Source organism: Pinus tabuliformis, chromosome 8, assembly GCF_031772625.1.
Source record: "Pinus tabuliformis cultivar Carrire ecotype Pingquan chromosome 8, CPIR1, whole genome shotgun sequence".
In the NCBI taxonomy this organism is placed as follows: domain Eukaryota; kingdom Viridiplantae; phylum Streptophyta; class Pinopsida; order Pinales; family Pinaceae; genus Pinus; species Pinus tabuliformis.
The window spans coordinates 1523715036-1523738329 of NC_142294.1; the positions used below are offsets into that span (position 1 = coordinate 1523715036).

At 33.5% G+C, this 23294-nt stretch overlaps 1 protein-coding gene across 1 annotated transcript in view; it reads left to right on the forward strand.

Moving 5' to 3' along the window:
• LOC149241711 (putative histone H2A.1) overlaps positions 1-20518 on the forward strand; it is a 28043-nt gene extending 7525 nt beyond the window's left edge. Inside the window, exons 2-3 of the mRNA XM_089370631.1 lie at positions 15567-15677; positions 20247-20518. Of these exons, the coding sequence (XP_089226757.1) occupies positions 15567-15677; positions 20247-20518 (383 nt within the window). The remainder of the gene's footprint in view (positions 1-15566; positions 15678-20246) is intronic.
• Positions 20519-23294: the final 2776 nt, after the last annotated feature.

The window sequence follows — 23294 nt, forward strand, 5'->3', positions numbered from 1 at the left end:
AACAAACTGTCATATTTTTTGCATTATGAAAGTGTGAATTTCATTTTCGATTTGCGTACTTTTAATTTTCTAAGGGTGTGACAATTATGCAATGCAATTTAAAAAAATAAATTGTTGGCCCTCTTCACTTGGATCTTTTCTTATTGGCTCTTGGGCACCACAGATCTTGTGCTTCTTTCTCCGCTCTGATACCAATTTGTTGGAAACGAAAAGGAGGAAAGGTGCAAAATAACACAAAAAATCATACACACAATAACATGAGTTGTGGCTCTTCAATTGATCACACAAACTTGATTATTGCAATGAACCTTGTGAGGGTTATTTAAACTTTTTCGTCTAGCGACTCGCTCAAAATAACTAAACATACAAACACATACTAAATTCCTTGCTGGATAAGCTGCAAGACCCGATTCATGAAAGAATCAATGTCCTTTGTTTCCTTCATCTGCAAACTTAACAATATTGACTTTGGTCATACCTTTATAGCTTGTCGCCAAAGTCTCCCATGTTGTCTTTGCTGAAGACGTGATCATAATTTTCTGGAACACTGCTTAGTCCACTCCTTGCTAGTTAAGCTGCAATGCTCGTGCATTCTTCTTTTTGTCTTTCTTCCATTGTTCCCTCTCTTCATTACTGAGGGTTCGTTTAGTTGCTTCATCTTTAGGTTCTGCAAATCCATTTGTGACATATTCCTAAACATCATGATCCTTCAATGTGGCCTCCATCTTAATGGCCCACACATCATAATCCTTCCTTGTGAATGATAAACACTGCGACTAAAAACTAGATGAAGCGATCTCTAAAAAATATCTCTTCTTCAAATATCAAAATGCCTTCCCTTTTCATAAAAAAAGATTTAAAAACCCTTTAAAAAACTTTTTTAATAAGGCTCTTTCTTAAAAAATACCTTTTAAGGCTTGAAAATTTCGAAAAACCCTTTTAGAAAATCCTTATTAAAAAAAAAGGCTAGTGATAATGCCTATCAACTCAATTTACCACCATATATGTGCATTTACTCAATTGTGAACGTAATAATTTGAAACTCTATGAGCCTTTCATTCTAGATAAGGAAGAGGAATAGGTCGTAACTTCTGTGGAGGATTTGGCACCAGACGCTCAGGCAGAGTTGACAGAAGATACAATTTGGCAAAAGAGGTCTAGAACTACAAGATAGGGGTAGCATGACCTTTGGAAGCTTGGGTTGAAGGGACAACTTCCAAGCAAAACTAAATTTCACAACAAAGAGAAGGTGGAGGAAAATTTGTATCATCTCATTCAGTAAAAGATTTTGGGGACCAAAAGCGTCACAAAATGGGGAGGTGTGATCCAAATTGGATCATTATATTGGTTTTCATAAATCTTGATGCATTCATAGTGGAAAAATCTCATGGGATTGTTTCTACCAGCAGGACCCAGTTTGGAAAAATGGAATCTCAAACCTTTCGGGAGAGTTTTGAGGCATCAAACAATTTTTTTGGAGGTAAAACCTTGATTATTTAGCGTGCACCTTTTCATGCTATTCTACACACAAATATCTTTCGAACTGCGCAAGAATCGCATCAATCGGAGTCTGCCTGCAAAAATTATGCCACTTAGAAGTTGACCTTCTTGTTTTCGCACCTATAGTTCGAGAGGGTGTCGTGTTAGCCCCCATCATTGACAAAAATATTGATCACAATGACAGAATTTAATCGATGATTCATATTTAATTATTCCCTTTCAAGCCTCACTAACCTATACTTGTTGAGATTCTACTGTCTCTATTTACTTACAGAGAATTGAGAAAACGAAGCTTTGTATGCTGGCGATTGAAGTTGCATAAATCTCAGAGTGGCATAGAATTCGGCTAAAACAACCATTATTTATTATGCTCCAATACATGTGTAGTGAAGATGGAAATAAGATATTCAAAATATGAACCAATGGGAGGATTAAAAATTAGTTTTTTTAATAATATTAAAAAATATATAAACTTAAACATTAGAGAATATATTGGTCAAGGCTCAAGTAATGGATAATCAAAATCAAATCCTTGCTAGAGTCCTACCTTGCAAGGACTAATAACACTTCAAATAATATTATTAGTGGCATTTTCTAATGTAAGGGAAATGTTGAATTTTAGACATTATAACATAATTCACTCTAAACCACACTAAGATATTGAAATCATGGAATAATATGGCTTCACACTAATTTGGGAGAAAATTTAATATTTTCATTCTCTTAAATTTAAAGCATTATCAATGGCAACAAGTTACCTTAATAAAGATGAAAAATATTAGAGATCCAAAATAGGTATACTTTTTATGGAAATAAAACCATATAGTAAATATAAGAGGTAGATTAACTTTATGGTGTGAAAGTTGCATAACTTCACTCCAGTATTCCAACAGGTGTGTTTTATGAATTCAATGTGTTTGAGAAGCAATGAAATGTATTGCAAACCTTCTTTTGTTGAACCCAAACTATATAGTAGAAAATGAGCTTTTACAATTTAAAATTGTAGTGCTCAATAGCTTCTCTTCTTTCAAGTTTTATCAATGACTCATGTTGATCTATGTTTTCCTTTCAACCACTTTGGAAATTAGGGATATATTTAGTGACATAGAACCATTAAGAATGATGTTTGGCTTGAAATTCTTAATAAGAAATCTCTTCTCCGAGGCCTCTACTTGTTATTAGTGCATTTTTTCAATATATCTCTTTTCCAATTCCATTTCTTATTGCATAAATCAAAATGTCAATGCAAGTTCATCAATCATAGTGTATATCATTGTATCCTAGCTTCAATGTATAAGAAATATGGATTTTTATTATAATTATTTTTAATCATTTTGATGACATTATTGGGTTATTATGATTGAAGATGATTTTCTTAATTTTGAAGAAATGATTGTATTCCTTCTTTTATATTGTTTTAAAATATGTTATCGAAATGGAAGAGCACTTTCCTTACAAGCAGGATGTAATTGGTTTGATTTTTTTATGCCCTAACAATATTAGTTACTATGTCGACAATCAAAAATGTAAAAATAATGAACACAATTTATATGACTTTAAATGGGATTATAGATCACTCTAAAATACTCTCAATAGTTTAGTAAATAAAAACTCCTAATAATTTAGTAAGTGTTAATAGTTAAAATGACTAATAATAATATTGGATACAATATTCTCATTATCATTATCATTAAATAGATATGTAGGTAAGAGAGTTGTTTCACATTGATCTACTGCTAATAAAGTAAACATTGATCAACATAGCTTTTAATACAAAATATAAATAATAGTAATAATAATAATAAAATAATATGCCTATCCTAATTCATAATTTATTTTAATGGTTAGAATGGTAAGTCTAGACTTATAAAATAATTTCTATTTTCTTCCAACTTCATATCATAAAATATGGTGCTCAATATGGAAAATGTTAGTTATTATGAAACAATTTTTTTTTTATTATAGAAACAACCACATTGGTATTATGCATAGTTGTTATTAGGGATACAAATAATACATGATCAATAGTCATAACTATAAAATACACAACAACCACACTACATATAAACCATGCATACCATGATTTAATGTGGAAAACCCTATCTGGAAGAGAAAACCAACCTAATAAAAATTATATCATTATCATATGGCTTAAATGCAACCATATCTTGACTTAAAAGCAACCAAGCATACCAACATCCTAGCAAGGCCAAGTGAACCAGCTTAACTTAGGCACATTACAATGGGGAATCTCCCAGGCATTTAAAGGTTCATCACATGTAACTCATGGCCTCTAATACCTCAAGTCACCAAAACCATATACTCAAAACCACTATTGTGGACCTAATAACTTTAACTCTTTCACATAGTCGAATCTACCCTACCTTAACATTCCTCCCTTTAAACTTGATTGAGGAAACCCTCATGCTCTCCTCCCATTTCACTTAGTACTACTCCAAGGCTTTAGTAGTAAGGGTATGCATGCCTAACCAAGTCTTACGCTCATATGCCCATGTATATATACTTTATAATTTAGTTATTGCTATCTCACATTTTCACATGTATACACACTTTCTCCTTCACCTCCTTCTATAGGCCATGTCTCCTTAGCTCTCATACCACTTTGAGGAGTGAAAAAGAATACGAGAGAAATAATCATAAAAATCACATACACAACAAAAATACCACATATAGAACATGCACACAATGATTTACCTTGAAAACCACCAACTAGGGAAAGATTTATTATTATCAAGTAGCTTAAACGCATCACAAACGCAGCCATGGATCCATGTGAGGCTCTGCTCGACTCAAGCACAATACAATGGAGAATCTTCAAGCCCTTTAAAATCTTCATCACATGTAACCCATGGGCTCTAATCTCCAAGCCTTTTAAAGTCTTCATCACATGTAACCCATGGGCTCTAATCCTAGGATTATGATTTTTGTGGAGAACAAGATCTACGATAGATTGTAAGAAAACTACTGTTTGGAAGACAGGACATTTTACTTCGAGAGTGGAAAAATGTAATAACTGAGCGAGTTCAAATAAATCAACGTGTGAGCAGCTTACAAATGGAGTATTTATAGATGTGGAAGTAGATGGATGACATGAAATATGATCTGAGATTATATGGTATTTTGTGGCTTGACAGGCTTCTTGTATTCTTTTGCAATCCAAAGTAGATATTCTAGGGAAGAAAAAAGTAGCTTTAGTTGGTCCTTCTTGTATCTAAGAAGTCGTAATACTTTGAACTTTAGGTGATTGAGGTAGATCTACTACCCAATTTTCAGGAAAGTTGAGATCTTCCCATTTGATGGTCTGATGCTCAATTTTTGTATTGTGAGCATCAGTGATTACCAAGGTGCTGGATTTTGACTCTTGACTGGGTGCATGCAGAATGACTGGATATAATGTGTTGGTGTGCATGAAACACCCTTTAATATGATCTGCAATGTTTGTCCTTTTTCTTTTCATATCAAAACCACTAGTTTTGATTTGCAATTGGAGGATGTCCTTAATGTGTTCATCATACACATATATTGAGAAATTTCGGTGGTAATCAAACCATACATGACCATTTGAGCCACGATACCACCAATTAATGAATCTATATATCTGTTATGCGTGAGATCTCTGATAGTAGCCAACACATATGTATTAATCCCTCTGTGGGTTAAAGAATTTATGCCCACTCGGATACAACCAAGATGTAGATAAGAAGTACCATGCCTTCGAGCTCCTTCCTGAATCTTTTTAGGATCTAAAAGGGAAATGGTTTGAATGGATTTGACATTTTCTTGGATTTGAGAGACACATTCTTTAACAGTGACTCTAGTTATAGCTTTGAAATGAAACACAGATAAATCACCATAAACTTCTGATGGGATTATGGAAGGGGGAGCCCATCGGGCTAATGGATGAATTTCTATTGACTCTATTTCTACAGAGTTAATCATTGAAGATGATGCATTATGAAACAAATTTGCTATATCAAAATTATTTTCTTGTGTTTCTTCTTTCTGAAGTTCTCTGAATGAAACAGATCTTCTTCTTGGTTCCATGTTATCTTTTGAGGGAGTTTAAAAGATAAATACCCGTATGAACCAGAAGTTACTGGATATGATACCAATTTGAAGAAGAGGATTCCTCCGAAAGAGAAAATGAAGCTTCTTGTGCAATTTATGTGTTTTCAATAATTCTCTTCAACAATCTCTTCCCAACACAAGCAAAACATCTCTCCATCCTCAGTGAACCTCCAACAAACCTCAAATGAACCTCAAGGCATTTAAAAATAATCCAGGCCTACCGTGACCATTTTTATTACTTTAAACCCATAACAATTCCACTCCCATGTTACAATTCAAGTGAATGTTATGATACATCATTCACAGGTAAATTTGAACCTATTTCGTTGTTATGCATATCACGAAACAATAAAACATATTTATGGGAAAAAAAAATCTCGTATTAGTACAAGTATGGGAAGAAATTTAATTAATTAAAAATTATAATTTGAAAAATAATAAAAGTGGTAAAAGTTTAGAAAATGATATGGCAAGTTTGAAATTATATCATTAGATATTAGTGGTAAATTTTATCTTTTGGCTCGAATTTGTGTGTTTTGAACATTTACTTTTATAATTTAGTTTAGGTTTAAGTGAAAATACGTTTTCATTCTTAATAAAATAATGTTCTAGTTTGAATTGTTGTATATTTTTATTTTGAAAATTTAGGTTTTGGTGAAAAGATTTTTCTATTTAGTTTTTGGTAAAAATATTTTCATTTTTATTTTGAATGGGGTATTGTGTTATTGATTATGCATGATGTTTTAGTTTGAATAGTTAGATATTTTGATTGTTTATACAATAAATTTGTAAAATTTATATCATTTCATCAAATGTTAATAAATTTTTTGTTTTTTTTTATTATTAATAATCTATTTCACGTTATTCAATAATAACAAAGTCTTTGCTTTCTTTATTAATAGTCTATTACGTTCTATCAATTGAAAGTAAAATCTTTGTTTCCTTTATCAAAAGTCTATATCATTTTATTAAATGACAATTCTTTTTGTTTTGTTTCTTTTATCAATTTGACAATTGCACATTGTGTGGTTGATTGCAAATGATGTTATAATTTAAATTGTCATATACTTTGAATTTTTTACATTATCATTGGAAAGTCTATCCCCTTTAGGAAAGATTTGAAGAATGAAAATTTATATTAACATTTAGAAATATTGGTGAATCTTACTAGCCCCTAATATACCAAATGTAAACTTATTGGCAATATTTTTGGAGTCATGTTCATATTTCTAATGATTTTGAATGGTCTCTATAAAATTTTGGTGATTTTTAAGGTAAAATAATTTTATAATATAACACTTGGGCAAATCATTTTTAGAAAAGATGGAAATTTATGAATCATATTTTTAGAAAAACCATGCAAAATTATACCACCTGGGAATATTAGCCCCTAAAATTTCCCCTAATCCCATTACATCAAGTGACAATAAAGTATTTAGAGTGTGTGGAGTTTAAAACTAATTAGAGGTTCTGGTGTTATATGTGGAGTTAATGTTATTAAGGATTCTAGGGGTTATAAGCATTTAGGGTTCATGTTAATTATGACACTAGTCAAACTTATAGGGTTAGTGTGTTATATGGGTTATCGGTTAGGATGTTATTGACTTCATATTACTTAAGGGTGGGTTAGTAATAATGGTTAGATGTTAAGTAGTATAAGGTGTAAAGGGGTGTGTTTGTCATGGACCTTGAAGGAACAAGAGAAACCTCATTGACATGTAGACTTGGAATTTTTTCCAATGATCAAGTAGAAGCTCATGCTCTATAGAATGACATGAGAATAGCTAAAAGCTCTTGCATCCAATTGTTGGTTGTGTTGGGAGAAAAAGGAAATCATCAACCATATAGTTCTTAACTTCATGCTAGTAGATAATATTTTAACATCTATTGTGTTTAAGCAAAACAAGAGGCAAGTAATTTCATTAAAACTCATCGTATGATATTTTGTAGAAGAACAACTATGAAGCAAATCAATTTGCAAATATGGCATCAACCTTAAAGAAGGGGTTTCAATGTCAATGTAACAATTAATCAACATTTCATTCATTACTCTAGGTACAATGACAAGTATCAGGCATTAAATCCATCGCATAACTTGCAACACTTGACTCATTCTCATTGTCAATCTAGTTGTGAGAAGAAGTGTGATACCCGTATTTACACATTAATTATAAACATGAATGTGCATGAGGTTGATATTCCCTGCTTAGAATGGGATTATTGTCATGTTGAATGGAAAACATTGGTAGGAAGCTATAATTTCAAGTCTACTTAAACTTGTAAGGTTTCACATTGGTTTAATTCTAATTGTGTTTGGTTTGTTGTTTATGATATAGTGTAAGTTACCAAGCTAGCCCCCTCATTGGATTCATTAAATAAAGGGTGATTTTTGAGTCTTAAATTTTTCCCTAGTTTGAGTATCATAGGCATAAGATACTCCTTGGCCATTCCTCTAGATATATTGCATTCATCTAGTTTTTACTTGAATACTTGGATTCATCCTCTATTATGGAATTCAAGTATTATAAGCATTGTTTGGTACCTAAATGTTTGGCAAGGGATTTAGAATTTAAGTAGAATTAGGAATTTGGAACTCGGTGAGGATATTGGTTTATGTGCAAACCTGATGGACTTCAAAGAGTTTCAAGAAATTAGAAGAATCCTAGAAGCCATAAGAAGCATATCCAATGCAATAGGACTTCTATATTTACAATCACCTCAAAATTGCATGAGAGTGAACTCTAGGTAACTTCACAAATAGTAGCAAGTATGGGGACTCCTATGAAGTTGAACTAGAGATAGGAATACTGGTAGCATAGTGCAATCTTCTCATAAATTTGGCCCTAGATTTGAGAAAGGGGGATCAATTAAGGGATTCTAACCAAAGATTGTCTATTAATTCAACCTAGGGGGAACCAAACAAGAAAAAATAGTGCACTACCTTGTCAAAGATATGGAAATGATAAAGAAAGACCATAAGCCTCTAATTATAAGGAAATAATAAGCAATTAGTCATCATCCCTTCTATTAGGCATCACGTGTTCCAAGGTTATTAGAATTCTAGGTTTATATTATAGAATATATAGCATCAAAAAATACTAGGATGTTTTGTACAAATAGATAGACATACTCTACTATCATAATGTACTTGTCAAAGTTTTGGTGTACCTCGTTAATTGAAACAAACATTATGATGTAATTTAACTATATGCTCAGCTATAATTTTATAAATATAAATTCCCCTAGTCATGGTTAAAAAAAGTAATGGTTATAGGTTAAGAAAAACAAAGGATATGATAGGTTATAATGGTAAGGGTTTAAGGTTAGTTAGGGGATAGTGGTTTCATAAAAAATAATGGTTATAGGTTAAGAAAAACAAAGGATATGCTAGGTCATAATGGTAAGGGTTTAAGGTTAGTTAGGGGATAGTGGTTTCATAAAAAAATCTTCTTGTCTTGTAATCATCTTTTTATAGTTGCACCACGTGCAAAGGAAAGTAAATAATAAATTAAAAAACTGCTTGGTATGCATGGAGGAACAAAATCATTAATATATAACATACAATAGACATTATATTCTAGAGAGCTCAACCTGTGCCCCAAATTATCCTTTCATGTAGGATTTAGAGAACAACCTTACACTATCTCTACTATCCCTCTAGACTCTTACTCATCTTTATCCTATCATGTTTGGCACATATGTGTGGATCTCTTACTTTTTGGCTTTGTTTCTTTCTTGAAGGATTGTTATTTTATCATTAAAAACCTCCATTTTCTTAGTCCCATTTCACACCTTGTACGATTAAATTCCTCTACCTCAAGGGAAATTCTATTATAGCGAGACTAATGTTTTTATCGCTATTCTAAGGGCAATTCAGGTCATTATAGAGCACTTCATTCTTACATTATTTATATCATAGATCTAGGATGTTTTTTGATTTTTTTGGAGATTAAAATTAAGTATGTTTTTCAACCAAAACAAGATGATAATAAATTTAATATTAATTTTTATTTATTTATTTATTTTTTTAGTGTGGTTCACGAACACCTTGGTCAGTGAGTGGTCACTATGTCCATGGAAAAATATGGGCTAATCGCCCCTTAGCCTACTGGCAAGACCTAACCCCAAGGGCTTTGGGTAGAATTGACCTTGTGACCTCCCAATGGCGAGGCACAGTTTTTGACCAACTGAGCTAACCCTTGGGGCTAATTTAATATTAATTATATTATAATCATTAAAAAATATTTGTAAATTTAAAAATAACACTATTTATAATAATTAATAACATTCACATTCACACATTGTTTTATATAATGAAATTACATTAGAAAAATAGAATTATAACAATTAAGGAAAAACAAATTTATTTCACTCTTTTGTTTATTATATTCCAATACGTATGTCAATGTCAAATTACATAAACAAACTTATTTAATATTTTTTTATTATATTTTAATATACATGTCAAAATTGAATCACATGATCCAAAGTTTATGTACATACAACAAAACAAGAGGAAATTGCATATGAAATAATTTCTTTAATCTAATGTAAAATCAAATTGAATCTAATTTACCTGACATTTAATAGTCTTTTCTTACATTACATTGCAAGAGATTCAAGACAACTCAATCCCAGATTTTAAATATATGTTTATGTGTTATTTCCTTCCTATATCAAATATATATATATATATATATATATATATATATATATATATATATATATATTAGAAATCAAAGATCGACAACAATGTTTTATTAAATTTTAATATATAGATGACACATGGTCATTTCCACAATTTCACCATCTTTTTTTAATCCTCCATCAATGCAACTAAAGGGCTTCACTTCCTACATTTCCTAATAGGAATGGCGTCTCTTCCTTTCTCAATTTTCAGATTCCAATCCGAGGGTGATTTGCTAGCTTTTCAATTTTTACATCTCAATCCAAGGTAATTTGCATGTTTCCAACATAATTAATAGATATAATTGGATCTAAAGTGCGACATTTGGGGTTATAAATCTTTGGGTGCCTTAAATTTTGATGGAAGAGACATTGACAACTTCGAGAGGTTGGTGCTAATGCATGTATCATCATCAATTTTTAAATGTAGGAGACCAATAAATATTCAACAATCCAATCCTTATCATATGGTCTAACATCATCTACGATTAATAAAGAAATCATATGAATGGCATCGATATGATGTACCTATGAAAATGTATTTTAAATTTTTATGGTTGCTTTGACCAAACTGTGTGATAGGCACCCTACCAAGTCTTTGAAATCCAAATGCATCCAACTCCTGTATTAACTGCTCTCATGGAAGCATGTTCTCAGAGGGAACAAGAAGAGCGATAATCACTGACAACCATAGAAACAAATTCAACCTGAGTGTAAAAGTTTAGGATGCACTCTGTTTATATCATCAACTTCTTGCCCACTAGAACTTGAAAAAAAAAACATTGAACACACTATTTTGCACCATAAAACCAATTGTTTTTTGGTTGCAAAAGATATTATCATGCATGTAGAATTACATTAGCTATGCCAGAAAATAGTTGAGTATTGTATAGCATGACAAAGGACGCTAAATAGTTTATATTGGTAAATGCCATAGTTTCTCTCAATTCTTAGAAGCAGTTGGGATAACCTGTGCGGCCAATGACAGAAACACAAGCATTTAGAAGAATGCCTTGCATAAAAATCAACTTCTCAAACAACAAACAAACCATATAATAAAATGAACATACATTCCATTTTTTAACAGATTAGGTGAAGGGGTATATTAATATTATTGGGCTTACTTAGGCTGACATCTATGGCCCATTTCAACACCCTTGAAATCACAGGAACCTTGTGCCTTCATGTTCTTTCAGTAAAATTGTTGAATGCAAATGAGGCATGGGCAAAAAACGTTTTGGGCGCATAACAAGACCCGCCAGGTTGTATAGGGACACAATCTGCATAACCAGGTGCACAGGCCCAGTCCAGAGCTTCTTGCAAATTAATGGGGTGAAAATTTGAATTGTGAAGTATTAGCAGGACACAAGAGTTAGAGGGTGGCAGAGCAGCATTAATGTACGTCACCTATTTTATTCATGGCTAGTCTAGCTGAAGATATGGGATAAACAATAGTAGGGGGACTTCGGAGGGCTAGATGACTGCTAGTAAGATATCAACAGGAATCAGGCCAGCCAACATTAAAAAATTAACAGGTATAACTTACTCTTATTTATTTTCTTGTTAAGTTTTTATAGTGCCTCGAACCCACGATGAAATGAAATCTCATTGAAAGATGTAACACCCCCTGGTAACATAAATTACTAGTAGATATTTGTTTTTTTATTAATTACATGAGACCATGAGTAAGTGTGCTCGAGAAGCCTAGTGGACTTTGTGAATTATTTAATTTTACATAAATTTTATGTGAATAAAAATTGTTCGAGTTCAAGAGGAATGACCTATAACGAATTCCAAGTGTTAGACAGTGATGACAGTTGCCAATAAGATCAACCCCATATATTTAAAAAGAAAATGTGTTAACCCAAGTCACACATCGGTAATACCCATTCAGATGTTTCAAAGGTGAACGTCATGTTTTAAATAATTACACAATTGATATTTTCACAGATTATTAAGTTTATCAGTGACCTTGGTTTGCCGATACTCTGACCTTAATTTGTCAATATATATATAGACCATTACACAACACAACATTCTGAAAGGGCTTCCAACTGGAAACTACCAGTCTGTGATGGAACATGTGGATTAGTCATAGCCGTTGATGGCTTGCTCCTTGATCTGACAGTTGAGGTTTACCTGGGAAGGGTTAAGGTAAATAACCCCTACCTCGACTGCCTCCTTTCTCCACCATTTCACACCTGCAAGTTGGGCAGATCGACTCAATGAATCCGGGCATATCCAACCAAATGTTCACTAAATTTACCCATCCTGCACACAGGTAATCAGTTGGCACAATCTTCAGGTACTATATATATATATATATATATATATATATATATATATATATATATATATATATATATATATATATATATATATATATATATATGCTTGGTTAAATTATGTGTTAAGTGGTAAGTATGTGACAAGTGGTATCAGAGCCACAGGTTGCAGCACTGTGACCTTGTGGGAAATTGAAAATAACCTAAGTGTTCATAATGCACAGAGAGGAAGTGAGGAGTAGCTGAAGCAACATGAGGAGGGGAGTTGGAGCTACCCCATGTAGGGGACTCGTAGCGGGAGCTGGGACCAATCCAGAGGTGTGGGTCCAATTAGGGGAAGGCACTACAAATGTGAATGCTATGTTGTTAGAGACTGTCCAACAATTGTGAGTTGAGATGACTAATTTAAGTGTCGATAATGGGAGATTAAGGCTGGAACAAGAAAGGACCTTGAAAAGTCTCGCAGATAGAAAAAATCAGAGGAATCCAGATCCTAGTACAGATAATGGAAATAGGGAGGAGGGACAACGACAATAGAGAGAACATGTAGAAAGTGAAGGAGATTCAATGGATAATGAGGAAGGGTCTGGTAACACCTCTAGTGATAGGGGTGCTAAAAGGCCAAAGATAGAATTATAGGGGGAATTTAAAAAAATAAAGCCCCCACAGTTTGATGGACAAGTAGAAGAGGCTACAAAGGCTTGGCTCATTAATATGAATAAGTATTTTCAGATTTATGAGTATGATGATAACTTAAAATCTAGGATAACGGTTTATCAGTTGTAAGGTAAAGCCACCTTATGGTGGGAGGAAATCAAAATAATGTGTAGCATTGATGAGCAATAAGTGACTTGGGACACCTTCCAAGAATATTGTAAGGATAAATATCTAGCAAAAAGATTCTACGATGAGAAGGAGAAAGAGTTTCATGATCTAAAATTGGGGCAACATTCCATGGATGAGTTTGTAACCAACTTTACCTGAGTCTTTGTTATGTTATGTCCCTTATATACGAGAGGAGAAAGCAAAGGTGCAACTTTTTATAAGAAGACTGTTGTCATACATGAAGGAGAGGTTGGAGTTCGATAATCCTAAGACAATGGACGAGACCATAAGGAAAGCTCATATTTATTATTAGAAAATGCGGAAAAAGGAGAAAACAACAAAGTCTATACGGGTAAAAAAGGACAGAAAATTTTTCTGAATCATCATAAGACCACCAAGCTTCCTAGTAATAAATATGTACCCAGGAAGAAAGTGGGAGGATCCTTAGGGAAAATCCAACAAAAAACTAGATCGCCTGATGAATTCAAACAGACAGAAGTACCAAATAAATTAGAATCGAGACAACCACAGAAGCCGCCCCCATTAGCCTGCAGTGCTGGGGTTGTGGGGAACCGCACTATTACAAGAACTTTCCCCACCGGGCTAGGACAAAACCAACTATGAGTGTTCAAGAAGCCTCTATTGTGGGAGATGTGGCTAGAAATATACCAAGAATTAATGCATCCCTGGAAGACCGTCAAGCAGAGTATCAACCTGTGATGTTAGAATTTGAAGGTAAAATAGTTAACCATCCTATCTCTATTTTAGTTGATCCAGGGGAAAGTCTTAGTTATGTCAATTTGAAAATAGTTGAGTTATGTCAATTTCCAAGTATTAAGTTTAAAATCTCTTGGTTAGTACAACTAGCCACTGGGGCCAAACAGAAGGTAACCGCCAAGGTGGAAAGTTGTCTTGTAGAAATGGGAGGACAAAAAATCATGGTAGATTTAAATGTGTTACCTCTAGGATCTTATGACGTGCCGATTGGGATGGATTGGTTGGAGGGGCATTGGACCCTGATAAATTGTAAATATAAAACACTTAATTTCCTCACAGAAGGAGGGAATAGACAAGAAATTCAGGGTATTAAAAGAAATATTAAGTTGCGATCTATTACTACAAATCAATTGAAGAAATGTGCCCGGAAAGGTTGTCAATTTTTTGTAGTACAGGTGGGTTATACCAACAACAAGGATAATATGACCTCTATGGAAAGCATACCTATAGTTCAAGAATTTGTAGATGTATTCCTAGAAGAGATTTTGGGGTTACCACCAAGAAGGAGCATTGATTTTACCATAGAACTTGTTCCTGGAGCAACCCTAGTGTCAAAAGCCCCATACCGTATGAGCATCCTTGAGTTAACCGAACTTAAGATGCAATTACAAGAGCTACTCGATAAGGGATACATTCACCCGAGTGTATCACCCTTGGGAGCACTAGTGTTGTTCGTGAAGAAAAAAGATGGCACCTTGCGATTATGTATCAATTATAGACAGTTGAATAAATTAAATGTCAAAAATAAGTAGCCTTTGCAGAGAATCGATGATTTGTTTGACCAAGTTAAGGGTGCCTTGGTCTTCCTTAAGATTGAAGTGCGATCTGGGTATCGTCAAATTAGAATTAAGGATGAGGACATTTGTAAAACAACATTCATAACACGTTACAGTTACTATGAGTTTATTGTGTTTCCCTTTGGGCTTACAAATGCTCCTGCAACCTTCATGAGTTTGATGAATGGAAATCTTCACCCCTATTTAGACAAGTTTGTTCTTATTTTTATTGATGATATCCTGATCGACTCAAAGAATGAAGATGAGCATAAGGAACATTTGCAAATAGTTCTACAAACCTTAAGACAAAGCCAACTCTATGACAAATTCAGTAAATGTGACTTTTTCAAGCAACAGATACAATATTTGGGAATTGTAGTATCTTCTGAAGGTTTTGTTGTTGATCCAGAAAAAGATTAGAACTATCCTGGATTGGCCTATTCCTAGAAATGTTGCGGACATTTAGTCTTTCGTGGGATTAACCGGATATTATCGTCATTTCATTGATTGGTTTTCCAAAATTTCTTACCCCATAACATCTATACAAAAGAAAGGGAGAAATTTCAAGTGGACATTGAATGCCAACGCAGTTTTGAACAATTGAAACATTTATTGACATCAACGACAGTGTTAAAAGTTACTGATCCAGAGAAGGAGTTTATAGTATGCACGAATGCATTTCGAGAAGGAGTGGGAGGAGTATTGATGCAGGAGGGAAACGTAATAGATTACGAGTCACGTAAGTTGAAGGATCATGAGCAATGGTATTCGGCGTATGATTTAGAGATTAGTGTAGTAGTGCATGCTTTAAGAGTGTGGCGACAATATTTACTGGGGAAGAAATTTCTATTAATGACAAATGATAGTAGTTTAACCAGTTTCTTCAAACAACCTAATTTGAAAGCACGACATGTCAAGTGGACTGCATTTCTGAGTGAGTTCGATTTTGATATAAGACACCTTAAAGGAAAGGAGAACCGAGTAGTGAACGCTTTAAGTAGTAAGGTGTAGTGTGTTTTTGAAATTCGGTACCACCGCATTGAATTAGATGTATATGAACAACTTAAATAAGCTGCTCTTAAGGATCCAAAATATGAATTTTTATGGTAGAAGACCAAGCAAATGCAGAACTCTAGTAAGCAATTTGAATATAGTATAAATGGTAAAAATCAGTTGACTTAAAGAGGAAGGATATATGTTCCTAATCAAATGGTTATTAAGCATATGTTTTTGGATAAATATCACTGTAGTCCCTATGCTGCTCATCCAGGGTACCAAAAATTATTCTTTTCCATAAAGAGGGAGTATTTTTGGCTTGGTATGAGGAAAGACATCACTAAGTATCTGACTAAATGTTTTGAATGCCAGTGGTAAAAGCTAAGCATCAACACACCATAGGATTTCTCAATCTTGTCCTTATTCTTGAATGGAAATGGGACATGATTATGCTAGATTTTATAATTGGTATACCGAAAGAAAAAAACAATATGACTCTATCATGGTGGTGGTAGAAAAATTAAGTAAAACAACCCACTTTATTCCTATTAAATCTACCTATAAGACATTGGAAATTGCAGACATCTTTATGAGAGAAATATTTCGACTGCATGGCAGTCGAATGTGGTGATTTCGGATAGGGATGTGAAGTTCACGTCTGCGTTTTGGAAGGATCTTTTTATGGGGCTAGGTACACAAATGCAATTTAGCATCACATACCATTCTCAAATCGATGGTCAACCCGAACGAGTGAACCAAGTACTATAAGGCATGTTACAAATGTATGTAATGCAACAACAAACCAAGTGGAAAGAATACCTCCACTTGGTTGAATTTGCCTATAATAACAAATGCCATGAACATTAAAAATGAGTCTATATGAGGTACTATATGGAAAAATATGTAAAACACCTACAAAAGGAAGTAGTCTAGAAGACAAGATGATGTTAGGACCTGATATGCTCAAGGAAATAGAGAAAGGGGTTAAAAGAGTTCGGTAGAATTTGAAAGTTGCCCAAGATAGGTAGAAAATGTATGCAGGTAGGAAAAGAACTCATAAAGAGTTCCAGGTGGGGGACCACGTTTATGTACTAATTAAACCCATGAAAAGTACCCTACAGTGGCGTGGTTGTGCTAAACTAGCACCTCGCTACTCTGGACCTTTCCAGATTTTGGAAAGAATAGGGTCAGTAGCTTATCAACTTGCTCTCCCAAGCTATGTAAAGGTTCATAATGTCTTCCATGTTTCCCTGTTAAAAAAATATGAATATGACTCCAGACACATTGTTAACAAGAAAGACATACAGGTAAGTGATGAATTAAATTAAAAAAAAATATGTACACAATGAATTGAGGATATATGAACTAATGTCAGCTAATGGTAGTTTGACAGGTTGAACTGGATGGAGAGTTCTTGGTAGAACTGTTCTGTATCCTCGATCGGAGAGAAGCAACGTTGCGGAAGCGAGTTTTCACCTAGGTTAAGGTGCAATGGAAGCACTTTAGCCCTGAGAATGCCACCTGGGAAGATGAAAATCTTATGCAGCAAGCCTATCCTGATTTGTTCCGTTGGCTAGAGTAAACATCGAGGATGATGTTACGCCAAGGGGGGAAGATGTAACACCCCCTGGTAACATAAATTACTGTTAGTTATTTTTTTTCGTTTTTATTAATTACATGAGACCATGAGTAAGTGGGCTCGGGAATCTTAGTGGACTTTGTGAATTATTTAATTTTACATAAATATTATGCGAATAAAAATTGTTGGAGTTCAAGAGTGTTGACTTGTAACAAATTTCAAGAGTTAGACAGTTATGAAAATTACCACTCTCTCCCTGGTATAAAGGAGAAATCTCTTGGGAGAGAGGGATTCTGCTTTCTTGGAGTCTTGGGGGATAAAAAAGAAAGGGTATGTGATGTTGGAATTATGTTGCCTAGAGTTAATCTTGAGATGGACCTCGGCCAGTTAGTCATGATGTCTATTGCTGGATTCTGATAATATTTTTCATACTTCACTAAAGTAGAAGCTAGGGGGGTAGAAGTGGATGTAATTGCCCTTCCAATTGTCGAGAGGATCAACTCAGCCTTGTTGAATTCTTGGAAGACCGTGAATCAGATAAGTGATTACTAGTAAATTTGTATGCTTGTCTGTATTCTGTCAGTAAAAAATAGTTGGTTTAATTACTCTTATTCATTCTGTTACAGTGTCAAAAAATGAATATGTGGAAAGAAAAGAAACCCTGTACTGCATAATAGTGGATTTGTGTAAACTTTACCTCTTTATATTAATATGACAGGTTTGCAAACTATAAAAACAGTGTGTATAAGTGTCATTGGAAAGTTACAGAAAATATTACATGCATACACAATGCTCTTATGTTTATATTTAGTGAAAAAAATGAAAGTAACAAAAATCCACACATGCGTACACAATATTATTTTCTTTATATTTAATTAACAGAATGAGTATATTTGTGACTGTATGTTATCCCTGAGACTAAGCCGTAACTGGATAGTGGGAGTGGGTACCTGAGTGGGACTTGAGAGGTAACCAAGAGTAGCCTCTTTTTTTATGACTAACCTGAAAGAAGGTTGGAAATTTAATAGGAAACAACCAGGCTAGGGGGAAATAAACAAAATAAACTATTATTATTAATTTTCCTAAGGAATATTTATTAAGGGTTGTTGATGGTCCTGGAGAGGGTTGAGACCCAACCACGGTAGAGGAATTGGCAGCCAAGTCCTGTCCCTCTTTGGAACCAAAGAATGAAACTATTAACCAAACTTGACAATAAAATCGGGTGGAAAATACTTGTAACCATGTGTACATAACCAATAGAAAGAAACCCAGTACAAAACATATAAAAAGACAAGTATTCGAATTGGCAAGGAAATACAAGAAGCCAAAATTAAACATAGAATTAACCAAGAATTGTTTGGCAATAATATTTGCAATTTCCTAATCACTGAAGTCCATTGTTCAAAAAATTCATAGGAAAAAGACAAACTATATCATGCTCGAGCACCAGTCTCGCTGGCCGAGACCCTCGTCGAGAGGTTGGGCTACAAGGTTTAATTTATAAATAGAAGCATAATGTTATATACACATAACAAAAATTAAATCCATCATAGTAACAATTTAAGGACTGTATAATGTGAAAATATAACTAGAACCCTTGCACAGGTCTGCTTATTTCGTTAATATTTCAGAACTGACCCTATAATGGAGAAATAGTAAAAATCCAAATAGGAAATCCATAAGATATGGTCTCTTAGACTCTGCTAGGAAAGATTCATTGCAAGGAATCTGTTGTGGGTACTTGCAAAGAGACAAAATTTGGGGCTTGGTCTTGAACGCTGAAGAGAAGGCACTAGAACAGAAACTATTAAGTATTTGGAGGCATACCTTGAAAATTTTGCTGGGTTCATGGGTGAGCCTGAAAACTTAATTCGTGAAGCCAGAGGACTTGGTGGGCAACGAAGTTCAACTTGCCAAATTCATTCAATAACATTAGAAGAAACCCTAGAAAAACATTTAGTGTAAACAAACAATTATGGGTTTTCCCTGCAACGGGCATGTTACCTTGGGAACTGGCATTCGATGAGTAAATTCATTCTCATGCTGAGAGAAACCCTCCATTGAAACTTGTCAGAATGCCATAAGGTTGAAATCTGGTTGAAACCACGATGGTGTAATCCCTACGAGGTAAAAGAGTCGCAAAGTTTAGCCAAGTTTTAAATGGATTAAGTAAACTCATTCTCAGAAAGAATGTAAGTCCCTGAAGACTGTGCCAAGTGATTACTTGTGTGGAGGCTGGGTAAATTTAGTGAACATCTAGTTGGATCTGCCCGAAATTGCTGAGTCGCTCTGCCCATCTTGCAAGTGCAAAATGGTAGAGAAAGGAAGAAGTGAAGGTAGGGGTTAGTTACCCTAACCCTTCATGGGGAAAAGCTTAACTATAAGATCAAGGAGCAAGCCATCAACGACTATGACTAATCCACTTAGGCCATCACGGACAGGTGGTTGGAAGCCCTTCCATAATGTTTCTTTGTGTAATGGTCTATATCACAGTTATTGAATTCGGGCGTATTGGTAAAAAAAAATTGAAAATTCCATGATGCAGTTTGGTACGATTAAGAATTTGGCCAAATCGAATTCAGTACAATGCATGAAGTATTTTTTTTTCCAGCGAGAGGGAAATCAATTAATGGTAAGAAATTTGTTCCCGGAGCTCGAACACTGGTCTTCACTTCCCCGTTGGGCGTATTGCTAGGTTTCTCAAAGCATGAAAGTATGTTGAGCGTGTCGGAGGAGGAGCTCTGATTTACCTAGCTATTGTTCTTGAATATCTCGTGGCCGAGGTGTTCGAGTTGTCTGGAAATGCCGCAAGAGATAATAAGAAGACGAGGATTATTCCACACCACATTCTGTTGGCAGTGAGAAACGATGAAGAGCTTAGCAAGCTTCTGAGCATGGTGACCATAGCCAATGGTGGTGTGTTGCTGAATATTCACAATGCTCTGCTACCGAAGAAGACCAGTAGTGGTAAGGCAGGGGCTAGTGAGCTCGAGGCTTCAGTTTGAAATGCACATGTATAATTTTATGGCCACTTGGTTTCATCATGTAACCTGACCGAAAATCCTTATAAAAGTTTATTTTTTCTCCTTGCTTTATTTAAATGTAGGAGACAGAAATAACTTGACTTAAAGTGTTGGGTTTGCCTATAATATGAATCTGGAGGCATGAATCACTTTCTTTTAGATGTTGGGCATAGCGGAGAAGGAAAGGTTGAGGTTTGTTAGAGGGTTACATTGTTGAGAGTAGAGTGCTTATCTTTTGTTATAATGTACACGAGAAACAAGTTCGATTCATCTGGTGGAAGTGCGTGCTGGAATTTTGACCTGAGGACAAACTCAAAGGGTCCAAATGGAGCGCTAGTTAGTACACTATGATTGTTTAGATTGCTTTGCTTTTTAGTTTGAAATCAATTTTTTCGCTGTTATTTTGTGGTTACTTTACCTTTGTCGTTTCAATGATCTTATTGAATTTAAGGGGTAGCTTGGTATTGTAGCGTTGAACTGAGTTAGTTGACTGATGGTTAAAGATTCTTATTATTTGAATCGGTTTTTTTTTTTTTCCAGTTAATATCTCTCTCTCTCTCTCTCTCTCTCTCTCTCTCTCTCTCTCTATATATATATATATATATATATATATATATATGTTACTTTGGTTTGTGATGGTATTATGTACATTATGTCTTATTGTGAAAATTAATTTAATTTGTCAATTTAATTGGAACCACTTAAACTTTTTGTTTTTGAATTAATAGATAAATTAATATAAAAGAGAAAGTGTCCTAAGATTCGAAGTAATTAAAATCAAATTAGCAGAAGCGAAAAACAAGTAATTCTGAAGTACTAAAACTCACATCTATTTTTCTACAACAATGCCAAACTTAATTTATTGGTGAATTAAATGACTCTACTCTTTTTTGGACGAACAAGCCTAGACTCTTTTACTTGATCTTGTCACTAGGAATTTTGCATTTAATTAGACAACTAAAATTCGTGTTGTGAATTCATTTCAAAGTTCATTCTCTATGTCCCAAATTACTCACATTTTGCATCAAACAGTACACAACCCTTTAGTTCATGTATTTGTTTCAGAAATTTTGCATTTAATTAACAATTGAAGCTCTACTTGGTGTTACTATGCGTGGAGTCAAAGATATGGTCGCTGTATTAAATCATCTTCTTTCAATTGTTTTACCTGTTGAATAGTATATTTCTCTTACCATAAAATCAATTGCCACGTTTAAACATCAATATGGCGTTTTTAATCGTGAATTTCACCTTTAACTACACAATTGTCTTAACTGACAGACCAATACATAGAGTTGAGGATTGCCAAGGTGAAGTCTCACAAATCTTAAATAGATGTGAATACCAATGATTATTGTTGAACATGAAGTATTGTGTTGATCAATCCACTTTGCACTCATCAATTATAATAAATAAATGTAGAGTTTACTTGAACCTGAGAAAATCCATGGCAAAGAAAATAGCGTAATATTAAAAGTCTTTGTCAAGATGTTTTAAGAAATCAATTATAATAAAAAATGTAAATTTTACTTCATCCTCGGAAATCCATGGCAACAAAACAGATTAGTATCAAAAGTCTTTCTCAAGTTGCTTTAAGAAATTTCTTTGTAGATAATTTTATTGGCAAGAAAATATGCTTTAAGAAATCAATTATAATAAATAAATGTAGAAATTACTTCATCCTCAAAAAGATGCTTTAAGAAATCAATTATAATAACTAAATGTAGAAGTTACTTCATCCTCAGAAATCAATGGCAAAGAAAACAGATTAGTATTAAAAGTCTTTGTCAAGTTGTTTTAAGAAATTTCGTTGTAGATTTTATTGGCAAGAAAAAATAAAACATTTATGAATCAAACAAAACAATCTGGCAAGATGCTCTTATGATAGAGATAATTGATTTCTGCTTTTAATTTTGGATTTCTACCGATCTATGTTAACTTATATCTTAGTAAATGTTTTTGGATTTCAATATATTTCTGTTACTGTAAACTTGCTACCAATACTAAACAAAATGCCACCTGTATATATAGAATTGAGTGTTTGATTGTTTATTGAAAATTTCAGTGTTTGCTATTATTAAATTAAGTGTTAAATAAAATTGATGTTTTTTATTGATTATGTTTTATATGAAAATATGAAAAATATTGTGCAGGGTAAAAATAAATACAAAAAGTCATATGAAATGCAATTTAAAAGTAAAACTGTTATTGAAAATTTTTCTGATAGGTAAGGGGACCCGTCAAATTTAACCCCTAACTTCCACATAAATGCGCTTAAAATCTATACTTAATTTTTTTAAAATAATTAATTTCATTTTTTTTTCATTAGAAGGCAATCGGGTAGGAAGGAGACACGGTTATTGTTACAGCTAGAGTTGTTCGGTAGACTGCACGTCTCTCAACATGGGAATCACATATGCCTTGGTGTTTGTATATGGAAAATTTGTATTCATATTTACTTCAAATTTCCAAAAACTTGTGAAATAAACTTCCGTGACTTTCATTAATTCATTTTAATTTAAAATATAATTAAATTATTTTAATGTTTTGATTTTTATTTATAAATTTTAAATATATTTTAATGGTCCGATGTTTTTATTTTTATTATATTTTGATATAATTTTAAAGTATCATAATTTTTAATAGATTAATTTTAAATATATAAAAAAACCAATGAAATTTATAATTTTTTTGTTAAATCTTAAGATGGGTTACTTAGCAACTCTAATCTCATACGTATAGATGGGTTACTTAGCAA